Below are 25,745 nucleotides of genomic sequence, written 5' to 3' on the forward strand. Positions count from 1 at the left end.
CAATAGAAGTCAAAATTGAGAAAATCTCCCTCCCAAAAGGAACAAAACCACCATAAAAATGAAGAAAAGAAGGGACAGAGGGGAGGAAGGAAGAAATGGAAAACAGGAGAGAAAGTAACTTAGGGAACCAGTGAAAGAGGCAGAAAACCGGATTACTAGGAATTCTGGATACGAGAACAGTGGGAACGAAGGGAGGGAACTGTCAAAGCAATAATCTGAGCACACTTCCCAGAGGGAAGGAGAGGAGTGTCCATACTGAAAAGGCCCATGAAGTGCCAGGAGCAAAAATGTGAGGCAGGAAAGTGGGCAGGCTGACAGCAAGGCTCATTGCGGTGCAGAGCGCCCAGTGTCAGAAAACTCGGAAATAGGCCACATTCCAAGGCAAGAAACCACAATGGAACCAAATTTTTAAATACTGAAAACAGGAAGACAACGGAGCACGCCTTCGAAATGAAGTGAAAATTATTTTCAAATTATTCAAGAATCTATTCACAGCCCAACTAAGTGAGAGGGTAAAATAGACACCTTCAAACATGTAAAGACTCAAGTAATGTCGTCATCCATGCTCAGTTTTGCAGGAAACAGAGGAAGATGTGCTTCTCCAAAACAGACCAAGAAAGACAACGCCATGGGCTCCAGAAACAGGGAATGCAAACCAGGAAAGTGGGGTAGGGAATTCACAAAGCCATGGCACAGGGAAGTCTAGGATGACAGCTGTACTGCACACAGAGACCCATGAAGCCACGAGTCCAGCTTAAAGCAGGAAGAAAGAGCTCCAGAAAGTTTTCCAGGAAAAAATGAAGTAAACAGGTTATCTGACAGTTTGATCATGTGAAAAACTAGAAGCAGAGGCATTTTACAGACTTGCTGGAGGGTATGGAAAGTTAAGTCACAGGTTCAAAAGCAAACAAAACCCAAAGGAAATGAAAAAGTGAAACAATTATTAACTCAAAGAAAAACAAAAGTTGTACCAGAAAGGAAATGTCATCTGAGTACATTACGTGGTACAGGAATGAATAATTACAACGAAAATACTAAACATGGATAAACCCTAAATTGTGATTAACATATTCGGAGAAAGCAGGAGGGAAGTGGGGAGGAGAGTTCTAAGACAGCTAAAATTCTTATGTACTGTAACAAAAAGTCAGTTGACAATGTCTAACATTTGTAAACAAGAGATAACAGAATAATTATACTTAGAAATAGGTACCAGAAGAAACAGCTCATTTGAAACCATCTAGCACTATTTCACTTTTTAAGCCATGTGTAATAATTTTTTAAAGCATGAAACAATGCATATTAAGAGGTTAGTACAGTGCCAGGAGAATAAATGGTAGCTTGGTAGCTTGTTGTTTTGAAAAAGTGACAGGTTTTAAGAAATGTGGGCAGGGGGAAATGAGGGTTAAAAGATAAAGTCAGAGTGCGTTTAGTACACAAAGTGTGTGATACGAAGTATTTTACCTTGCTACAGGTTAGCCTCAAATTTAGCTTTCCATTGCAAAAGAAAACAACACAAGGATTCACACAGCCCACATAAAAAAGTCAGACCAGGGGACCAGAAGCCGAATTACTCCTGGCACTGAAGCCAAAGAGAAATATCTCCTAGAGATACCTGTAAATAGGACATTGGATGATATAATGCAGTCTACATCATTACAGTAAAAATCATTTCTTTAGGCTTTTGGACTGCTTCACATAATGTGCCTGAACATGAACAGACAAAACAACGTAGCCCACGTGCATAGCTCTTGGACGATCTGACAAAATCCAAGACAAAAATTTTGTCTGTCTGGAGAAATGGCTAGACTACACTTTAGGAAAGTTAATATTTCTCTCAGCTAAATTTTTGGGCCAATTGAGACTTTGCCAGTGCCCACTTGAGAAGCGCGGGTTTGCATTATGTCCAGGACTGAAGTTTCCCATGTGTCTTCCTCTACACAGAAAACGTGGGGGGAAAGGAGGAGAAGAGATTGAGTTCTTACATCTAAAAGCTCATTATAGAAGGAGCAAAAAACAAAAAAGTAAGCAACTCTTGACATCCCAAATGTGGGAGGAAGTCTCTTCTTTATTTCTGCAAGATCAGAAAATATTCTTCACAGCATGCATGTAAGAAAAGGGTAATTCCTCCAGTTGTATTTTTATGGAAGAGACAAAGTATAAGCTGTAGTTGAAAAACTGACTAGTTTCGGTTAGCTAAACACCAATGTCTTTATTAAGTTCATTTGAAAAGAAACAGCACAACAGAAATAGTATAAAATAACTTTTATTTACATAATTTATATCTATAGAACATAACTGCTTTCTTTAGAACAAGAAAATTTACAAATGACAGATACTGCTTTTTCGTCAGACTTCTTCAAGCAAGAGAGTATACATGGTCACTTCTATTTCAAATAACATGGTGGTAAACAGTGGATATTCATAGTTCTATCTGTGCCTCAATCATTTACCAACAATTAGGCTTTTAAACCATTATGTTGATGACTTGCTAAGACGTAAGTGTTCAGGAGGAAAAGCCAAGAAAAAATAAAGACCTTTAATCATATCTCCTTAAAGATTTATATACTGCAAATTCGTCACAACATCATCTTTACATGAATCAGATTAAACACAGGTGTGAACAGGTCTCTCCACCTTGTAAGGTAAATACAGTGATTAAGTTTCTCTTTTTCCAAGGTTAGTTTTAAGGATACAACAGTAAGATAATTTATCTGGCTGACTTGATTCTCGAATGCAACGACTGCCCAAAGATAACATGATTCTTTATACAGTAAGAAGTTACACCTTCCATAAAGTTAATTTGTTGTAGATGTGCAAGAGACGGATGTTAACAAAGTTAAAAAATAAGTATTATACAAGGGATAAAATAATAGTTTGACTGTGGTAGCCTAACATCCAAACTAACATTAATTAAGTGAAAGAAACCTTTTTAGAATATGGGATTTTAAAAAATTTATAAAAACAGGGCATTAAAATAGCAATGTGATTTACTACCATGATTTTTGTGACACATTAATCACACAAAATAAATAAATGCATACCTATAGAGAATTTCCACTCAGGTTCACAGATCCTCCTTTATGACAAAAAGTTACACTGTAAGTTTCACTGTAGGGCAATGAGTGAGAAAGGCTATAATGTCAACTGTTTTAATAAAGTAGGATTACTGTTAGACTTGCCAAGTCACATCCTGTTTTACCAATGAACTTGAAAACCGGCCACCAATTTTTTCAACATACAAATATAATTATCTAGACTTTTAAAATATCTTCCCAATTAAAATAGTGATCATTTCATAATGCAATCAACAGTTTTGTTAGGCACAACGCATAACTTCAATGACAAATATCTCACAGATAAAGATGTCAGCACCTGAAGGTAAGAACATTACTGTCCAACGTAGGGATCAGACTAAAAGCCCAATCTAGCCACATCTACCATTGAACTACGTGTGCCTGTTTCCACACTGAAATGGCACAACTGGGTAATTGCCACAGAGGCCTTCTGGCCCACACACTCAAAAATATTTTGCATAAAATGTTTCTGACTCCTGATCTAATGTATTATCAACCCAGGAGGGTTTCCAATAAAAGAATAAACCTGCTCTTTGAGAAGTTTAATTTGAACAACTAAAGATTTGCTTGGGTGGATAACAGAATCACCTAGTAAATCACAAAATCTTGAAATTAAAAATAACTCAAATTCATGTTGATGATGATCACTGACTTAAAGTCTTATTGCTATCTTATTTTCTGTTTTTAACATCACAATTATGTTCTAAGCTTAAAGGCCTAAGCGTTCCTTAAGCAGAAGTTAATGGGGGAAACAACTATCAAGAAATTGTTTTTTAAAAAGAGGAATGTGTGCGCGCAACTGTATGTGTGTGTACAGGAGATTGAGTTTTGTATGGAAATCTGCCTCATAAATGAAGTTAAAGGGTTTTTTCCCATACAAATCCTGAGATTATGCAAGAAACAAAAACAAAAACTTCACAGTACAAAATCAATATACTAAAGAATGAGAAAAAAATGTATTCAAAGCATATACACTATCCAAACACTTTTAGTTATATCACTTTAAATATCTTTAAAATTAAAGAGGGAAAGGAGACAAACATAAATTTGTTAATGCCTTCTTTACCCATAATCTGAGGGGTGAAAATAATTAAAACTGAATATTCTTTTAAATAAAAATTTAAAAATAAATAAGCTTTTTGACGTTTTGTCTTTATAAATAATAAATTTAAATACTAGTTCTTCAAATTAGGACTAATGTTCCATCAACACGAATTAGAAAAATACCTATTTTCAGTCAGTCAGACAGCTGATACTGGAGAAGGTGTCACCATTTACCGTACAGACATGGAGCTTCACAATCTGCTTTCATGCACCGAGAGGCTATGGAGAAGGCCTTCATCACCCAAAACCAACCCAAACAAACAGAAAAACCTGCACAGATGAAGTTGGCTAAATGTCCCGGACACTCCACCTCCAAACACGTCAGCACTGCGATGGGTATTCATTCACACAGAGACGTTATCCACAATATTTCAAAATGTCCACATGTGCTGGACACTGCAGAGCCAGCATGTAAACAAGAGCTGCTGTTTCTGTCTGAGAAAGCACGTTTACCTGCTTGGTGTCTCCAGAATGCGGAATAAATCAGAATGAAAGGAATCTCAGCAATGTTTTCCACTGATGATAAAACTTCAAGTCAAGCTTATTAAATATTCAAAATCAATCTAGAGAAAAAGAGCCGGGGTTCTTTGTTGTATATACTGCTTTGTTGATATAACTGACTTTGGAAATCCTAGACTTAAAAAAAAAACTTTTATTCTGTTTCATCCACTTCGATAAAGATATCACTAAAGAAATACTCAGAGACTGTGGTTGGCTCCCCTTCAGGTGCTCGGTTTCGGACACTTTTACCTTCTTCTTTGGGCAACGGGTGATCACAAGAAACCTAAGAAGGTAATAAAAATAAGTATGTGATATAACATTTATAGATTGATAGTGGTAGTATAAATTGATATTTGAAAATCAATATAGCAATAAATACCAGTAACTTTAAATATGTTCATACTCACTGACCCAATATTTTCATTTCTATGCTGTTATATTAAGGAAATAATTCTAAATATAGTAAGAGTTTTATGAATAAGATAAACTTTATAGCATTAGTTATAATAAAATTGGAATCAACAAATATTCAACTCTAGACAGAACTAAGTTACAGTGTATACATGATCCATTACTTCACCCTAATTTCCATGAAAAAATTTTAATAATATAGAAAAACATGACATTAAGTCTATAATGAAAACATGTTAATAACCAGCATAAGAACAGACTGACCCACGACACAGAACAGTACTCAAAGGAAACATACCCAATCAAAGCAATCCTATCAAACACCAGCAGAGTTAAGCCTATAAAAACTTAAGACAGCATGGTATTGGCACAGGAACAGACAGATACACCAACGAAACAGGAGATTAGAAACATCCCCAACACACATGGATGGAAATTTAGTATCTGATAAAAATGACATTTCCCAAACAAATGAGAAAAGTTGGATTATTCAATAAATGACACTGGACAACTGTATAACCATCTCAGGAAAAATCACTCAGACCTATACCTCACCAAAATAAATTCTAGATGGATCAAAAGATTTAAACGTATGGGACTGGCCCCGTGGCATAGTGGTTAAGTTTACACACTCCACTTTGGTGGCCCAGGGTTTGCAGGTTTGGATCCCAGGTGCAGACCTAGCACTGCTCATCAAGCCACACTGTGGCAGCATTCCACAAAAAACAGAGGAAGATTGGCACAGATGTTAGCTCAGCAACAATCTTCCTCAAGCAAAAAGAGTAAAATTGGCAACAGATGTTTGCTCAGAGCCAATCTTCCTCACAAAAAAAAAAAAAAAGATTTCAATGTAAAAACATTTTAAAAATATCTACTATAAAACGCCGGGGGAAACCACTTTCATAATCCTAGAATGGGGGACAGGGAGTCTAAATAACATGAAAGTCATAAAAGAAAAGACGGATAAATTCATCTATGTAAATATAAAAAATGCATTGCAAGAACCACCATATGCAAAACCAAAAGACAAATGATAGAGAAAAAAAGATATTTGCAATCTATATCACAAAGGGTTTTCTTTAATATAGTAAGAGCTTCTACAAACCAATATGGAAAAGATTAATAACCTCATTTTTAAAAAGTCAAATGATAGGAACAGATGCTTCACAGCAAAAGCATAAATGATTCACATCCAGGAGCAGATGCTCAACCTCACTCAAACGTGCTCATTAAATCTATGAAGAATGTGCAAGTGGAAACATTTGACAAGTGCGGATGTGAGGAAAGGCATTCTCCTACTCTGCCGCGGATCAGAACAGCAGCCGCACAGTCCCTGCGGAGGACAGCCAGGAACTGTCAACGGAATCATCATTCCTTCTGACCAGCAATTCTACTTGTAGGAATTTAACCTACAGATAAATGTGCAAAGTGGCCCATTTTATAAGTTGGCTATTACCACACTGTTTGAAATAGCAAATAAACAGGAACACCCTAAATGCCCACCAGTGTGAGACCAGTAGCACTCTACAGTATGTCCAACCAGTGGAGTATTACGTAGTCATTAAAAACACAGAGGGCACTCTTGGGCACTTATTCCTAAAAATGGAAACTTATGTCCACACAAAAATCAGAAGACCAATGTTTGTTCATAACAGCCCAAAGTGAAAACAACCCAGATGTCCTTCAGTGGGTAAATGAATAAACAAAACTGGCACACCCATACTACATAACACCACTCACAATGAAAGGAACAAGCTACTGACACAGAACCATCTGGATGACTCTGTAGGGAGCCACGCCAGGCGAAAAGAAGCCAATTTCAAGTGTAGGGTTCCATTCACACACTGTACAGAAGACTCCACTGGCAAACATTCTTGGAATGACAAACTTAATGAAGAAGAGACTGACAGACGTCAAGGACACCATGGGGTGGGAGGGAAGAGGGTCTGTGAGTGAAAGGCTTCCTGTGGTGATGGAATGTTCTAGATCTTGACTGCTGCAATGTCAATATCCTGCTTATGACACTGAACTATAGTTTTGCAAGACGTCACCATCGGGGAAAGCTGGATAAAGGGTACGTGGGATCTCTCTGTATTGCTTTTTTACAACTGCAGGTGAATCTACAATTATCTCAAAATAAAAAGTTTAAATTAAGAAGAGAGCAAGATGGAGAAGGAAGAAGATCTTTATCTGTGGTTCTGCAAAGATCTCCAAGATATACTGTTAGGTGAAAAAAGCAAGGAAGAGAACAGTATGCTATTATTTCTGCAAAACAAAGAAAAATGGGGGGCTGGCCCTGTGGCCAAGCAGTTAAAGTTCTGTGCACTCCAGTTTGGCAGCCGGGGTTCATAGGTTCAGATCCCTGGCATGGACCTACTCCACTCATCAGCCATGCTGTGGAAGCATCCCACATGCAAAAAACAGAGGAAGATTGGCACAGATGTTAACTCAGGGTTAATCTTCCTCAAAAGAGGAAGATTGGCAATGGATGCTAGCTCAGCAAAAATCTTCCTGACCAAAAGAAGAAGAAGAAGAAAAATGTTTATACTTGTATATATGCAAATATCTCTGGAAAAGTAAACCCCAAACTGATAATACCATGTATCTGTAGGAAAGGAAAACTAGGAAGCTAAAGGACAGAGGTGGGAAACTTTTTACTGTACTCTTGTTTGTTTTTGTAGATTATAAATTTTAAAACGTGGAATATATTACTTACTCAAAAAGATAAATAAAAGAGCAATTTGAGGTAACATTTAGTTTAGATTCTTGCTTCACATTATAGATCAAAGTCAATAACCATGAATAGAGTTAAAGTTTTAAAACTCATTACTGAAGATTTTATACCTCAAGAAAAACTTCCTATAAAAGAAGTTTAAAAAGCAAAGAAAGAAGTAATGAATTTGACTAAACATTTAAAACTTATGTATATTCAGAATTTTTAAAAGTAAATAAACTTGGAAAAAACTACTTGCAGCAAAGAGCTAAAAGGTACATGGCTTTTTACATACACAAAGATCTCACACAAACTGGTAAGAAAATCACTAAGATCCCAAAAGCTATAAATCAGCAAAGGGTAGGAACAAAAAAGAAAAAAGAAAGAGAAAATCTGGTAAATATATGGGAAAAACCAAGTCACTAGTAAGTAAAGAAATGTAAGTTAAACAAATGGATGACCTTTCCAACTCCCTACCATTATATTAAATAAGAAAAAACATTTCTTAGAAGAGCTGCTTCCTAGCGCTGCCAGGGGTGTGAGCGCCCGGCCTGGCCCCCCAGCGGGGATGATAAGTGCTCCCCAGAGTCACCCGCAACTGTAGTAAAGACTTGTACTACCCCGGTTCCAGAAAATTACTCTAGGAAATAACGTAAAATTTAAAAAATGTGAAGACGTTCTTTACAAAGCATGCCTTCCTCTGAGCTCACGCTGGCCCACAGATGGTCACTAGCCGTTCCTCTGCTGGGATCTCAAGTCATCCCAACATTGTGCCAAAGCCTGTGATCCAGGTTCAGAGATTTTCACAGCCCAGTACTTGCCATGTGGACAGCTTCGAACACAGAACTGAAACGTGCACACTCTCGTCTTCCTGTTCCTTGGATCCTCGTGGGTGCCAGGGGGCTTCTCCTACGGCACATACAAGGCGAGCCCTGCTTTGTTTTGTCTCCATGGGTCCGGGGGCCTTCGCAGTAAAGGAACGGCAATTAGGCGTCCCTTTACAGCTCGCTCACTGGCTGTGTGTGGAAGAGCTGTCATCTCCTAATTCAACACCTCTCCTTCCAGGGCAGTGGGTACAACGGGAGGAGACGGACAGGAGTTGCTCTGCAGTAACTTCTGACATCAAGTGAAAACAACTGCCACGCTTTTCCTAGTTGAGTCTGATACCAACCTGTTCTATACAAACAGTGAAACCCAGTGGTTGCCACGTACCTGAGCTGCTGAACCGCCAGTGTTCTCAGACTGAGTATCAACCACAACCTTTGGAGATGGAAGCAGAGCAGAGGACTCCTGAATTTTTTTCTGGCCTTCACTGGGTGGATTTGATCTTTTCAAACTCTGTCTTGACACAGGTATCAGAGGTTTTAAGCGTTTCTTACTATGAACCTGAGAAGGCTCATCAGACTCCAGGCCATTCTTCGAACATATTAAGGACAAAAATCCCAGGGGTCTCCTGCCAGGTCTAGAAAGACAAACAAAAAGGTGTCCGAGAGCACCCAGGAGGACACATTCTTAACACCAGCGCCTTTACAGGAAAGCTGGATGGCACGCATGACACCACACGAGTGGTGTCGGCACATCCACTAAGCAGTGAGACCGCTCTGCCATGACACGTCTGCGACAAAGAAACAGCTCACTCTAGAGCAGGAAAGTGCACAAACATCACCTGGGGAGCTTATTGAAATGAAGCTCTGACGGGGTGGGTAGGGCTGGGGCCTGAGTTCTGTATTTTAATGAGTTCCCAAATGATGTCCATGCTGCTGGCCCCAGGACCACACGCTGAGCAGCAAGGCTCTGGAGCAGGATCACACGATGGTCCACGGGCAAACGCGGCCCACCTGGTTCCATAAACAAGTGGTGCTGGGACACAGCTGCGCAGTTTACATCAATGGCTGCTTCCGCACTACAAACGCAGAGCTGAGCAACCAGAACAGAGACCGCATGGCCCACAAAACCTAAAATATATCCTATGTGATCTTTTACAAAAACAGTTTCCTGGTTCCAGAACACTGCCTCTCAACCACTTTTAACCCAAACCCCGCTGATGCTTCCCTCATTCTGTTTTCAGCACATCTCTAAGGGCCAGGAAAGGTATCACTGAGCTTTATTCTCTGTAAGAAAATAAGAAAAACAGATTCACTAAACATGCCGTTTCAAGCTATATGCGTCCTCCCCCTTCTCCTGGTGGAGGCTAGTACGTGTCCTCTACTCGTCAACTCACGCCACCACGTTAACAATCTGTATGCTGCTGACAAGACAAGAGTCATCCGAAACCCAGAAGGCTCATTTCCAGAGCATGAGGAGAGTAACGCGGCAGAAGCTGTCTGTGGGCTTAAACCCTACACGTGCTCTTACAGGGAAGTGCCATGGTTTGCCTCTTTGGGATGCCACAGGGAGAAAAATGCACACAGTACTGGGACTTGAATAAAACAACTTCCAGAGCTATCTCTGAAGTTAGCTCCATGCCTCAGACCCTCCACATCTGCACTGGCAGCTACTAAATGGTGCAATAAATAATGATCAAAAAACTAACCATGGACGATCTGGAAAAGAAAGCGTGCAATACTCAATTCTAACGATTTTCTACCCAAAACGTGGATGTTTCAGCACTTACAGTCAAGCTCTTGTGATGTGGAATGTGTACTTGTCTGAAAGAGTCCTGTGACAGGCCTGGCGGCCCTCTGCCCCCTCTGCACCACTGGCAGGGCTAGGTTCACACACCACCCTCAGCACCGGACTCCGTCTGTGCACGGGTCACATCTGCTCCCTGCAGGCTACAGTTACCCACTAAGAGAGACACGTCTCCAAGACTTCTCACAGTACCTAGAGAGCGGGGCTTTTGAAGATGATGCGATGCTGTCCATCTGTTCAGACTTAGGAGCAGCACAACTTCCTTCGTCCTTATCAGACACAGTCCTCTCAGCCTGAGGTATCTGAGGTGTGTTCTTTTCGATATGTGTATCTGTTACTTTATCAAGGCATCTGGATTCTAGACTCTGGAAAGCGGATTCAAGTTGCTCCTTCTGAGGTTCTGGAGTTGTGTGTGTTCTTCCTGAAGGAGGGAAGACACCTTGTCCCCTGAAAGGCTCCCCTTCAAAAGCAGAAAACAAATGGTAAGCACACATACTGGGATTAATATCCTATTGAATTGCAATATTTAAAGAAAAAACTCATGATATTCTATCATAAACCTACCCTCACACAAGCCAAATTATAAATTAGTAGAGTTACCCGGACTATTAAGAATATTATAGGGGCCGGCCCCATAGCCTAGTGGTTAAGTTCGGCGTGCTCCACTTCAGCGGCCCAGGTTCGGTTCCCAGGCGTGGACCTACACCACTCGTTGGCACCATGCTGTGGTGGCATCCCACATACAAAACAGAGGAAGATGGCACAGATGTTAGGTCAGGGCGAATCTTCCTCAAGCAAAAAAAGAAAAAGAGGAAGACTGGCAACAGATGTTGGCTCAGGGTGAATCTTCCTCAGCAAAAAAAAAAAAGAAAAATATTATAACTGGTTAAAAGCTATGGTAACAGCTTCTGCATTCAGATACAAACTAGTTGTATCAATATATTTTGACCTAGAATATCTTTCTCCACAAATATTTCTTCAACTAACAAAATGAAAGAGTGATCACTTTTTAATCTCAGGGCAAAGCTAAGGAACCATAAAAACCTCCTTTATCCTCAGCTCTCCATTTTCCTAGAATGTAGGTGCTGAGCTTTTACAGGAAATTGTGTAGCCACACGGTTTTCTCTTAATTACAGGAGAAGAGTAGCTTCTTATTGCTACCAGTGTCAAATCCAAGATCTTAGCAGGGAAAATTTCTAATAAGAAAAGGATGATTCTTAGAGAAAAGTGAGCAAGATTCTGCTTGAATCTCAAATTTGAACAAGCAGCATCAAAAACAATCGGAGTACTTAGCAAAATGCAATCACATTAAAATTTATTTCACTCACCTGTTTCCTCAAAAACATTTATTAATTCCTTTGAACACACCTGTTTTAAGAAAATTTACAAAAAAATTTAGAAATCCATTTATCAAATAAAATTAATTTTATTTCCTTCTTTCCTTTTAAATAAAAAAAGCACGTATCCACCGAAAGCTCTAGGGTCAGACGTCTCTTATGGGAATTCTACCAAACATTCAAGACACTACTACTGTCATTTAAACTGTTCCAGAGCACAGCAGCAGAGGGAAAGCTTTCATAAAAAAAGAAGGAAGACAGAAAGCCTTTTATAAATCAAGCATAATACTGATATCAACTAACCAGTCTCACATCAGTGCAAAAACATCAAATGAAATATTCCAAGCGCAATTCAGCAGCACATCAAAAGACACACATCACGATCAAGCAGCATTTATTTCAGGAATGCAGAGATACTTCAGCATTACGAAATCTACTGGTATTAATTCAACGGAACTGAGGAGAAAAATAATATTCCCTCTTTGTGCGAAAAGTGTCCCATAATCATTCATTCTTAGAAAAAACTCTTAATTGAATAGACGTTTTCTTAACACCAAAAAACATAACAATTGCAATGCAAAAGCCAGCATCTCACTTTTCAAACACTAGAAGTATTCCCATTAAAGTCAGGCATAAGAAAAAGATATCCACTGGCAGGACTATTTTCCGACATTTTTCTTGAGTTGTATTAGCCAATACAATTAGAAAAGAGAAAGAAATTAAAGGTATAAAAAGTAGATGAGAAGAATTAAAACTATATTTGCAGATGATATGATTGTTTACTTAGAAATTCAAGAGAACCAACTGAAAATTTATTGCAAAATGAGAGGAATCCAGTAAGCCCTCTAGATAGAAAAGAATTCAATGATAATAGCAACAAAAAGGACAAAATTTTAGGGATAATCTAATAAGAAATATGCCAGAATTCATATGAAGAAGAGCTTAAAATACCACTGAGAGACACAAAAGAAGAGACTTAAACAAACGCAAAGACATACCATGCTTCTGGATAGGAAGATCCAACATCACAATTATGACATCAATTTTCCCTTGTTAATCTGTCAAGTTAATATGATGCTAATACAAGTACCACGGGGTTTTTTCCCAAAGATCTGAACAAGATAATTCTAAAATTAATATAAGCTTTAAAACATATAACCAACTAGGAAAAACTTGAAAAAAGAAGAAAATTGTATGCAGGGGAGGGTGAGGCCATCCCTTCAAGATAGTACAGCACTTAAAAGCTACAACAATTAAGACAGTGTGATATGGCTTTGGAACAAATACGTGAATCAAGGTAGAAGAAAAGAAGGTTCAGGAATAGACCCAAATACATATGGGAAATTAATATCTAATAAAAGTGGATTATTTATTTATTTTTTGGTGAGGAAGATTGGCCCTGAGCTAACATCTGTACCAGTCTTCCTCTATTTTGTACGTGTGCTCATCAAACCGCCACAGCATGGTTTGATGAGCAGTGTGCAGGTCCATGCTCGGGATCTGAACCCACGAACCCTGTGACACCAAAGCAGAGCATGCAAACTTAACCACTAGCCACCAGGCCAGCCCCTAAAAGTGGAATTTTTAAAAGGATGAATTTTCAATAAACGGTGTTGACACAATGGCATAGCCACCTGGGGAAAACTAAGTTGGTTCCGCTCTTCCTAACACCTAAATAAACTCTAAACAAATCAATAATATTAACTAGAAGAATTTATATTTAATCTCAAGTAGACTTTCAATGTATAACACACTCCCCAGAAGCCACATATAAAAAGTCTGATAAATCTGACTATACACACACACAAAAATCTCTGCAAGTATGTGTGCAGTCTAGAATTTAAAACTATAACTTTGACTTTTCATGAGCAATTTTTTATTGTTAAAATGCTGAAAACAAAGTTTAGAAAATAAAAATCATAATACAAGTTAACCAGGGGGCCAGCCCCATGGTCAAGTGGCTAAAAGTCCCACACACTCTGCTTCGGCAGCCCAGGTTCATGGTTCGGATCCCAGGGGCAGACCTATGCCACTTGTTGGGCCATGCTTTGGCAGTGACCCACACATAGTAGAGGAAGACTGGCACAGATGTTAGCTCAGGACCAATCTTCCTCAAGCAGAAAAAGGAAGATTGGCAATAGATGTTAGCTCAGGGCTAATCTTCCTCAGCAGGAGAAAAAAAAAGTTAACCAAAAAGAGTCTGCGTGAGAAAACCATAAAAAGTAGAGTCAAAAGACAAATAACAAACTGGGAAAAAACAGTTGTGACTCATGTCACAGACATACATAACAGAGAGTTCCTCCAAATCTACAAGAAAAATATCAAAAACCCAATTGAAAATGACTAAAGAATATAAAGAGTCATTTCACAGAAAAGGAAATACAAATGGTTTTCTTAAGCATATGAATAGATCTCCAATTTTACTCATCATAAGAGAAATTAAAACAATTCTGGGATACCACTTTTCATCTGTCAGACACACGAGGAGACACTGCCTCTGCTGTCCACCATCATCTAAGGACTGAGGGTCTCAACCATCCCTTTGAGAACAGAGACTCTAAACCAACTCTTTTGTAGTGTTGTTGGTGGTACAGTAGTACCTCACGAAGAGCGTCAGAAACAAAAACAAGAGGGTGCTGAGAAACCCACAGCACGGTGGCCGGGGATGGAATCTGCATGGCACCGTCAGGCTTCCCTGAGCAACTCACATGGCTGAGCTGAGGAAATCTGGATGTTTTTGCAAGAGAACGTTTCATCAAGAAGAGACAGCAAAACAAACGCCCTGGCACATGAAGGAGTACGGTGCATTCGAGAAAGGGAAAGATGCCCAACACGGCCCGAGAATGAGGCAGAGCCCAGCAGATGAGACAAGAAAGAAAGGAGCCGGACGAGCACACGGCCGTGGAGGTTCTGGGGCTACTCCTAAAAGCAATGGGAAACTGTAAGCAGTACGATAATGGTGGTGGTGACATGACTATCATCACTTTACACAACAGGAAACTCGGTAAGAGATGTGAAGCCTCTTGCCTAAAAGTGGTACAGCCAAGACCAGATCTGCATGATGCTTTCAGCCTTAATTTTAGCCAATGACCCAAAGCTGGGAATGGGTTTCCTGATTAACATCCATCAATGTTTACCTAGAACTGGTTAAAAGTGATAATCCAAAATACTGGTTTTACCTGGACTGTAGTGAAAAGCACTAGAAGTAAGCTTTATAAAGAGTCTAAAGGAAAAAAGAGAAACAGATCCGTTGTAATATGGCCGACTTACTTGCTCAATGATTCTGTCTTACCTCGGAGGTGTATTTTTGACAAGTGTCTCTTGAAAGGAGGGCACTTTTTTTGGCAGGAGGAACATGGTCACTGTCATCAAGCCTACAATGAAACCTCTTCCTAGATACAAGATCCAAACTAGCAGGAGGCTCTTCAGAATCCTCTCTTCCAGAATCTGATAAACACATGGCGTCCTGACCAACTGAGGCTACTGGAAAGCTCATACTGCGCAGAAAACACATACAACTAAATCAGTGAATTAGAAGTTACTTAATGAGGAGAAAGGCTCAGCTGTCCCAATGAAAACTGCCGAAAGACTTAAAAATAACTAATATATACATGGCCATGGCCACAAAAATGTTAGTTTTGAGCTCCATTCACACTTAAAGGCTGCAACCTAAATTCCATAATACTGAATTAAATCTGACATGTAAAAAATAGTTTTCATTGTCTATAAAGTTAAAATTTTAATCTAAAATGTCTCTTCCTAATACAAAAGGTTTCAATATCTAATGCTACTAGATAGACAATTAAGTATCCATAACCAATGCCTGTTACAACTTAACAATTCTACCCTAAAGAATTAAGAATACTAAAGATATACAGAAATGCGTTCTCTCTACTATTTTTGCAACTTTCTTGAATATATATTTATTTCAGAATTTAAAGTATCTACATTGGGGCCAGCCTGGTAGTGCAGCGGTTAAGTGCGCACGTTTCACTTCAGCAGCCCGGGGTCCACCAGTTCAGATCCCGGGTACAGACACGGTACCGCTTGGCAAGCCATGCTGTGGCAGGCGTCCCATATATAAAGTAGAGGAAGATGGGCACGGATGTTAGCTCAGGGCCAGTCTTCCTCAGCAAAAAGAGGAGGATTGGCAGCAGATGTTAGCTCAGGGCTAATCTTCCTCAAAAAAAAGATTAAAATATCTATGTTTACAAACTAACCACAGCTTTGATAGAAGCCATTTTATGATCCAGATTGCTAAAGTTTTTTCAGCTTTCAAAACACTTAGAATACCAAACAAGCAGCCAGCCGTGGTGATCTAGTGGTGAAGATCTGGCGCTCTCACCGCTGCAGCCCGGGTTCATTCCCCGGTGGCAGAACCACACAACAGTCTGTCAGTTGTCAAACTGTGGTGATGGCTCAGAGAACTAAACTAACAACTAGGATACACATGCACGGAGGCTTTAAAAAAGAAAAAACCAAACAAGTTTCATACAAAAGGATTCTATTATACATTTACATGGCATCTTTATCAGATATAACATCAGTGATGTCTTCTCTAATTTACCACGTAATCACTAAGTAAGAGCTCCAGGACAATTACGAATGGTGTTGGTGACCGGCTTGTTCAATGAACACTATTCAGTCACAAAGCGCCCTTCCTCTCAGCAAACACAGGTGAGCTCATTCATTACCTCATGTCACCCCTTTCTTCCGTGCTCACCGATCTGACCAGTATGGGCGCTGGCAGCAGAGGGCTTGGCGTTAACTGCACGGTGGGATCAGTAAATTCTTCGACTGCACTGGTTGGAATTTCCACCAGAGTTAAAATGAACGCTTGTTCCTCCTCACCATCTTGATGCATGTTAGCAACTAGATTCACTATCAAAGTTTAAAGTTAGTAATGAACAGCTGAATCATGAAACAACAGAAAATCATTAATTTATTCCATTTCTAAAGTCTATAAAAAGAAATAAAAGGTAATTTCATAAAGGATAGAGATGACTCACTGTGGAGAGAATTTATAATTCTGAATTACAAAATATACACAAAATATTTCAAGTTTTTGTTTTAATTTAAGGCCATCATAGACTAAAAAAATTGTTTCACTTTTCCACAGTCAAATGGGAAGTAAAAATCATACTATTAGGTTCTGTGACACTTTACTGAAGCTGACTATCATACCTGTTAGGTCTTGAGGCGGGATTACATTCTCCTGTTGGACTTCCGGAATGCTAGCTGGTGTACACTGCCATAAAAAATTAAAATGAAAGAGAGAGGTTGACTAAAGCTTAGTTTTAAAAAGTTTTCCTGATAATTTGATATAGTGACAGTTATTATTTCAAAACTCAACAACTTATCTAACCACATACAATTTTACAAATGTTTTGAAACTTTGAGTTGTACCAGTAACCTCTGATTCATTTAAATAAACATAAATATAAAAGGAATTCTGTCTAAATTGTTAAATACGTGTACTCTAGGCAACGATTTCTGAAGTGACAGGAAGGGAGATGCAAAGCCCTCAGCCTTCCCCCACCCCTCACAGCAGCCACTGCACTGCTGGTGGGTCACGACCACACGGAGGCAAATCAAGAGTCTCCCTGCCTCCAGCAAGGCTCCCTCCAAGCTGCCTTCCACGAAGCTACAAACATTGCTTTCTCTAAAACGCAATTCTGATTGTAATTCTCTACCGCTTAAAATCCTAAAACTTTCACTTTGCAGTCAATAATGTCAATAATTGATTCAGCCAAGAAGCATCAATACATACTAAAACTACTGGGAGAAGGGTTGCTGGGCCTCATTTGACAAATTACGTACTAAGACCAAGAGGGAAAGAGGCTGTCCTAACAGAGAAGTCAGGCAGGCCTGACTCCAGCCAGGTGATCGCTCAGCATCTCCAGTAATGGGACAGACTGGCATTGTGTGTCTTTGCTGTGACACGAAGGAAGAGCACAACAATACCTATTTAGTAATCTTGCCAAACGTTTAACCCAAACCTAATAATGAGGAAGCAATAAAAAAAATCCAGATTGTAGTTTAGCCTGGACTCTTCTAAAACGTCAGGTTCCCAAAAGAGGAGACAGGAGAACTCTAGATTGAGAGTCAGGAGAAACGATGAGTCTACTAGTGACGTATGACTGTTCAATCACTGTCAGACAGCAGGCAATGTTAAGTGTGACAACAGTACTGCCGTCTCTCTGTAAGAGAACATCCTTCTTCTGATCAGATACAAGCTGAGTATTGATGGGCGAAGGCTCATGCCTGCAGCTGCCTTCTAAATGGTTCCATTTTTTAAAAGTGTCTATCTACCAATAGAGATGGAACACAAGAGAGAGGGAGAAAAATCGAATGAGGCAAAAGGTTAACAATTAATGACTCCAAGTAAAGTGTAGATGAGACTTCTATGTAATATTCTTGCAACTCTTCTCTAAGTTTAAAATTACTTCAAAGGAAAAATAAGAAAGTTGGGGAGGATCCCATAACATTACATGTAGTCCAAACTCCTTAGCAAGTCACCAAAATTCCTTTTATGATCTGTTCCCAAGCCACCTAACTCACGTCTAACCACTCCCTTCATTTACATTCCAGTCCTCCCTGCTCACAGCCCCTGCAAACGTCATGCCGTCTCACACCTGTTCTTACACACACTCCTCTCCCTTTAACTGCCTCACTCACACCCGTTCTTACAGATGAGGATTCTTTCAATCCTGGCTGCACATTACAATAACCAGGGAACTTGAAAAAAAAAGCTAATGCCTGCGCCCTATTCCCAGAGACTGGTTTCACCGGCCGGGCTCAGACTCCTACAGACTCGTGTACAACTCTCTTCCACAGCACCCATCAGAGGCTAACCACTCACTCACTCATCTATCTCCCACACCTCCGTGTCCCCAGTACCTCACACAGTGAGGTTACTACTACCAACATGCAGTAGTAACATCTCAAAAACATTTGCTCTGTGAATGAACTTCTCAGATTCAGGGGCTAAGAAGCAAGAAGTGAATTCTCTGTATACAAAACACTTCCTTTTTCAAAGCTTTTACAGCAAAGCTAGGTATTGGCTGTTTTCTTTCTATGCTCCCAAGACTAAAAACACACCCCATACAAATTCTATCACAATACATTCTTGCAAAGGCAAAGCTGTAGGGAAAGAAAACAGACCACTGGTTGCCAGGGGCTGGAGATGGGGAGAGGTGGTGACTGAAAAAGGGCATGGGGATTTGGGGGTGACGGGACCGTTCACGTATTCCTTACACGACTGTGCACATTGTCAAAACTTGTAGAACTGCACGCTAAAACTGGTGACATTTACTGCATGTAAATTATACCTCAATGTTCAACACAGGGAACAGACACTCAGCCACCCTGGGTTGCGCCTGCGTCTCTTTACCTGCGGCACACGGAGCGTAAGCACACCATCTCCATCAGCACCCTTCCTCAGGGGCTCCTCCACAGCACCCTCGTGGAGACCCTGACCCAAGCCAGACGCATGGGGCCTTGTCTCAAAGGAAACAACTGGAGCCACTGACAAGGTCCGACCCTCATGACAGCCTTCTTCCTGATCTTCATTTCTGAAAGGGAAAGTATCCATCAGCGTTTTAGAGCAGGTATTAAGAGTTTCATACTTGAAACCAAGCTGACAATCGCAGAATGATGTTTAGAGCTAGGTGCATCAAAGGTCATCTAATTTAATGGTTTTCAAACTTCTAAAATACATTTAATGCAACAGAACCCTTCTTTTTTTTTTTCTTTTTCTCCCCAAAGTGCCCCAGTACACAGTTGTGTATTTTTGTAGTTGTAGGTGCTTCTAGTTGTGGCATGTGGGATGCCGCCTCAGCATGGCCTGATGAGTGGTGCCATGTCCACGACCAGGATTCAAACTGGCGAAACCCCAGGCCACTGAAGCGGAGTGCACGAACTTAACCACTCGGCCACGGGGCCCGCCCCAGAATCCCTTTTTCAATCACATTCTTACAGCTACAGCTTACGGCTATAGTTGAACAGAACAGAAATCAAATCCCAGAACCTGTTCCTTGTACCTTCCAGTTAGCTGGGCTTCTTTCGAAACACTGCTCTCTTCGATACCATGTACCCGCGCCGATCTGCTCTGCTCCTTACTCTCTGCTGTTGTAACTGAGCCAAGGTTTTTATCTTCTAATTCTGTTGCTTTAGAAGCATTTTTCTCAGTTTCTTAAAGAAAAAAAATACACTTAAGTTATAGTCCAAAACAGTACAGCTACGGTCTCCATATTAGAAACATATTCTCTTTTCACAGACAGATCACTACACAGTGGCTCTTCCAAACTTCTCTTAATCCAAAAAGCAAGCTTATTCACACAGCAGAGGGTGCTCCTACCCAATGAGATGTCTGAACAGTAACAGGATGATTAATGAGTTCTGCATTGCACTCATTTCACTCCTGGCTGCCACAGCATCTGTATCTCCACTTCATGATAACAGCAGTATAAGGGCAAACCCACACACCAGACAGGTTTAGAGGTGGGTAGTGTCTTCCACCTGAGGGAAGTGGTGGGGAGGGAGCAGTTCTACAAAGAATAATGTCACAAAGGGGAAGAAAACGACTTCCACATAAAAGGGTAACTTGAGCCTGCATACTGAGAGCTTCTGGGGACTGCTCCGGCCAGAGTAAGTAACGAATTAACTACCTGAACCACAGGCGTTTGCTGGTCGAAAGGAAATCCCAGAAATCAGGAACCCCAAAATAGGGAGAAGATGATGTTAACTACCGAGATCATCTACATGTGGGATTTAACACTATCTAGGTAGCCTGACACTTGCACTTCTTGTCCTGCTCTTCCCAGTCCCCTGTGGGGGAGCCCTTGGCAGGGAGGGAAGTAGAAAGAGAAGCGGGACTAGGGCTCAACATGGACATCACAATATGGTGAGGCCATTAAAAAGCCAAATAGGGCACTACATGATCAAACAGAAAGATTTTTTTCAATATATTAATCTTTAAAAATACAAAGTGCTAACATATAAAGAACTCTTAACAATAAAAAAAAAAAAAATTTAAAACTAAGCCTAGATCTGAATAGACATGTCTCTAAAGAAGATATACAAATAAGCACATGAAAAATACTCAATATCATTAGTCATCAGGGAAATGCAAATCAAACCCACAATGAGATACCACTTCACACCCACTAGGATGTCTGCAATCAAAAAGACAAATAATGACAAGTGTCTGGGAGGATGCAGAGAAACTGAAACCCTCAAAGAACGTTGGTGACTACACAACATGGTGCAGCCACTTTTGAAACACTTTGGCAGTTGATCAAAATGTCAAATACAGAATTACCATATGACCCAACAATTCCACTTGTAGGTATAAATCCAAGACAAATGAAAACATGTCCACACAAACGCTTATACACGAATGTTCTTGGCAGCACGATTTAAAACAGCTAAAAGGTAGAAAACAACCCAAATGCCCATCAACAGACGAATGGATAAACAAAATGTAGTGTATCCAGACAACAGAATATTATTCAGAAAGAAAAAGAAATGAAGCATTTGCTATATGCTACAACACGGACAAACCTGCAAACGTGCTAAGGGAAAGAAGCCACACAAAAGACCACACATTCTATGAGTCCACGTATACGAAATGTCCACAGTGGACAAATCCCTAGAGACCAGAAGCAGATTAGTGGGGGCCTGGGCCTGGGAAGGGTCAGGGGAAATGTGGAGTGACTACTAATGGTGACAGCTACACAACTTGGTGAATATCTAAAACACCACCGCTGTATACTTTAAATGAGTGAATTGTATGGTATAAGAATTATCTCAATAAAACTGTTTTTTTAAAAAGTGCTGAACAGGGGCTGGCCCAGTGGCGCAGTGGTTAAGTTTGTATGTTCTGCTCTGGCGGCCCAGGGTTCACTGGTTCAGATCCCGGGTGCGGATCTATGCACTGCTCATCAAGCCATGCTGTGGTAGGCATCCCACATATAAAACACAGGAAGATAGGCACAGATGTTAGCTCAGGGCCAATCTTCCTCAGCAAAAAGAGGAGGATTGGCAACAGGGGTTAGCTCATGGCCAATCTTCCTCAAAAGAAAAGTGCTGAACAGTGTATGTGACAGAGTATGCACATATTTCCGTTCTTTCTGAAAGGAATATACTGTATAATATGTATGTGTGCACATACATATTTGGATGTAGGTGTATACACACTCACACCCTCAGTCAGAGGCTTATGTGGAAAACACGTCTGCAAGTCTACAATAAAAACTCTGCAGAGCAGTTTACCCTAGGAGTAGAATTAGGGGCTGAGCACCAAGGAAGGAGGGAAGTTTTAAACTTTTACACCTTTTGAGCGCTGTCTGATTTTTACCGCACACATACCTTTCTACAAGAGGTTTGCTTGAGTACTCATGAACAAACACACAGAAAAAAACGTAGGAACAGAAAGTCGGACCAAGTACAGGGAGCAACATGGCAATAACCACGGAAACTAGTTGGTGGATTTATGGGTATTTATTTTATAGCTTATCCTACTTTTTATATGTTTGAAACTTCTTAATAAGTTTAAATAATTTTAACGACTGAATATTCCATTTGAAATGATAATGCAATTTCTTGTGTCAAAGTAATTGTGTAGCTGTAAAGGAACAGTAAAATTTACCTCTTTGAATGTCCACTTCTTCTCCTTTGGTTACAAACAAACCGGGAACTTCCTGATGAGCACCAAACCTCCTGGTCCCTAAAATCCTAAGATTTGGTTTAGGCTCGGCAAGTCTACTTCTCATTCTCAAATTACCCGTCACTTCAGAAGTTGCATTCCTAGAAAAAGAGAGACAGGAAGAGAGAGAAATTTACCAACCGTGTGAGAATTCTCTTCCTCCCACTGACACGTTCCATCTGGCACTGATACAGTTACGTGCTGCCTTCTTAGGCACCACACTGTCTGTAAGTGTTCATTCATCTCTTGATGCTAAAATTATGTGGTAGTAATTTTACCAAATGTCTTAAAAAGGGAAGAGAATCCGGACATTTGTCAAACAGAGACCACATTTACATAAAATTGCTTCATTCAAGCGTCAAAGACGCATATCTCGCAGTAACTTTAATATGCAAACCATTAAGCTAAAATCAAAATCAGCCGATCCTCACCATAAAGGGTGAGAAACGAGCACTGTCTACTTTACATTTATATAAGTATTATTAGTCAAGGCTATTAACTGAGTTGATGGTTGGCTGAAATATATTAATTGAATACTGTATTTTTTAGTAAATCTCAAAAGAAATAATCACTTAATAAAGCAAAGTAAACCTGGCTGGTACAGCGTTTTCCTTCACATTCTCCACTAAACCACTTTCTTCTTTAGAACTTTGCTCCTCCAATACAATCTTGTTTTCTTCTAATGAAGGAGATGCACTATTGACAGCTGACGGAAGCTCCTGACATTCATGAACAATTCTGTGATCTACATTATCTGGGCTAAAAGGAATATGGCTTTTATCCTTTGAATGACCATCAGGAAGTACACATACTCCTACTGTAGAAAAAAACAGAAAATTAAAACAGACTCAACACAAATAGACGTTCAAAGAAAATAAACCCTTCTTAAGGATTTACATTCAGCAACTGTAAAATTCTATATTATTTTTAAAGTTTGCTCTTTTGGGCTCCAAATTTAAATTTACCACCTCATATTTCATGCCAGAGATCTGACCCATTCTAAGTTTAATAATTCTTATAGACTGAAATTTTTGTGCTATTATAAGTAAAAATGAATCTTTTTGTTACTTTCAGTAACTCCACAACCTCAGATGAATTTCAAGATAGGATCACCTTCATTTACAATTTTTAAAACTCGTATTGTATGTTCCAGAGATTTGTGACAGGCTCCACTGCAGTGCTCTGCCACGGAGAAAGGAGCCCAAGAGGCAACACACATCAGGGGTTCTCCTGACAAATAAACAGCTACGGGCCTGAAAGTCTAACACCTAAGATAAATGGCAGGCCACTCATCACCAGTCAAAATGATTAACAGGAATACAATTAACATAATCATCCATTTAATGTACTTAAAGTAGAAGGTACTTAGATAGTAAAGACCATAGCTTCTCTATAAGGTCAGCCTAAAATATTCAAAATCTTGTTTCACATATCTTTGGCTCAGTCCAAACTAACAGAACAGTCTATCTCAAATGATCTCAATGACTGCTACTGCCCCTTCATCCTGATTCGACTGTCAGGTAATTGTGAAGATTATCCAAAGCAGCAGCTCCTTTGCTGAACAAACACGTATAAAGTGATCAGTAACCAGAGCTCAATTAACCAATGATGTTTATGATGATAAAGGTACAAGATACACTAGATTAACTATTCCACGAATACAAATTATTCCTAATAAACCAAGTGGTGGAAATGGTGGCCCTACATCTAAAGGGGCTAAGTTGGATGGATCGAGGCACACATATTGCCTCTTCCGGAGAAACAACAAAGCGATGCCAACTTCAAACATAAAAGGCAGGTATTCACTTATTACTCAAGTGTAGGGACAATCTCTTAAAGTTGGATTTTAAAAGATTCTTTTTTCATAGCACTTATCTTTCACTCTCACCATCACTCTGTTCTGTACTGATCTCCGACTGCAACACTAAATCTCCCATTGTAAGTAAAGTTATGGCAGCTTCAGTGCTTCCATCATTGGCACCTTGTGAGAAAATACACCAACATTAAAAGAGAAGAATGAGGAGCTGGCCCAGTAGCATAGTGGTTAAGTTTACACGCTCCACTTTGGTGACCCAGGGTTTGTGGGTTCAGATCCTGGGTGCAGACCTACACATTGCTCATCAAGCCATGCTGTGGCAGCATCCGACACAGAAGAACTAGAAGGACTTACATCTAGGATACACAACTATGTACTGGAGCTTTGGGGAGGAAAAAAAAGAGGAAGATTGGCAACAGATGTTAGCTGAGGGCCAACCTTCCTCAAAAAAAAACACAGAAGAATGAATCTGGAAATTTCAGTTTGTTTATTTAGAAAAGATTTTTAACTAAGGTGTTTCTTTTCTAGTAACAAATTTCAATATCTTCCGTACCACTAATCCCTTACTAGGGTAGTGTTTTTTTCAGCTTATATACTACAAAGAAGTAAATCATCAGTTGTTGGCTCTTAACTCACTGAAAATGCCTCCCTCCCATTAAATAACTTAGTGCTTTCAGAGAAAATACCCACATCCATGCAGATAAGAAGAAATAAGTACTTCTTTATTAAACATTTAACTCTTAACTCACTTTCTAAAGTAACATTCCAAGAATCCAAGCCTCTCAAGGAGATAACCAGTCAACAGCTGACTCTTTGTGTCCAACTGTGCAGAAAGCTGCCTCACTCACTAAAAAGCACACCACTAACTCCCTACGCTAGTATTAACCAGGAAGTTTTAGCAGTTTCCTTATTAACAGTTACCTGTTTCATCTGGGGTATGTCCACCTGTCGTCATTTCCTGAAAATGGAAAAGATAAGTAATATCTTACGTATTTCCCAAATATATGTTCTGTATCACAAAAAGCACTACCACAGGTCTTCATGTTTTGGATTACAATGGAGCGGAAATTTTTTTCCTCTTAGTTTACAATTATTCATAAAATTTCATAAACAAGAAGAGAAACAATTTAAAAGCCAAATTCTTTTGTCTCTTGCTCCTTATTTCACCTTTTCCTTGAATTATATGCAAATTTGCAATGTACAATATGATCAGAGTCAAAATTTACTTCCTCACTTTCATAATCCTTCAACTTTAATCATATCTGCCACTAGTTTTGACCAATGGAAACCAAGGTCTGAAGAATACTGTAAATTGTTTACTCTACCAGGTGGCTTAAAATTGGAATGAATTTTAATAAGTTAGAAGTTACAGGATCGATGTCCAGCATGACAACATGAGGAGCTCTGCTGACCCTCTCCCCAGGGAAACTGGTGAAATTTATTAAAAAAC

General features: G+C 39.7%; 1 protein-coding gene across 5 annotated transcripts in view; it reads right to left on the reverse strand.

Moving 5' to 3' along the window:
- Positions 1-2,247: 2,247 nt before the first annotated feature.
- BDP1 (B double prime 1, subunit of RNA polymerase III transcription initiation factor IIIB) overlaps positions 2,248-25,745 on the reverse strand; it is an 80,031-nt gene continuing 56,533 nt past the window's right edge. Inside the window, exons 27-39 of one of the 5 annotated variants that reach the window (XR_011425272.1) lie at positions 25,217-25,253; positions 24,368-24,460; positions 23,071-23,296; positions 22,423-22,580; positions 19,814-19,964; positions 19,165-19,345; positions 16,956-17,019; positions 16,495-16,652; positions 15,064-15,268; positions 11,763-11,802; positions 10,627-10,894; positions 9,016-9,265; positions 2,248-4,962 (exon numbers count right to left, since the gene is read on the reverse strand). Coding sequence is in view for 2 of the 5 variants with exons in the window: in XM_023618229.2 (XP_023473997.2) it covers positions 4,831-4,962; positions 9,016-9,265; positions 10,627-10,894; positions 11,763-11,802; positions 15,064-15,268; positions 16,466-16,652; positions 16,956-17,019; positions 19,165-19,345; positions 19,814-19,964; positions 22,423-22,580; positions 23,071-23,296; positions 24,368-24,460; positions 25,217-25,253 (1,992 nt within the window). In the remaining 3 variants the exon portion in view is untranslated. Of the gene's footprint in view, positions 4,963-9,015; positions 9,266-10,626; positions 10,895-11,762; positions 11,803-15,063; positions 15,269-16,465; positions 16,653-16,955; positions 17,020-19,164; positions 19,346-19,813; positions 19,965-22,422; positions 22,581-23,070; positions 23,297-24,367; positions 24,461-25,216; positions 25,254-25,745 lie in introns of all 5 variants that reach the window. The other 4 variants (XM_070233541.1, XM_023618229.2, XR_011425273.1 and 1 more) reach the window with 4 other exon arrangements.

The sequence above is a fragment of the Equus caballus genome, chromosome 14, assembly GCF_041296265.1.
Source record: "Equus caballus isolate H_3958 breed thoroughbred chromosome 14, TB-T2T, whole genome shotgun sequence".
NCBI lineage: Eukaryota > Metazoa > Chordata > Mammalia > Perissodactyla > Equidae > Equus > Equus caballus.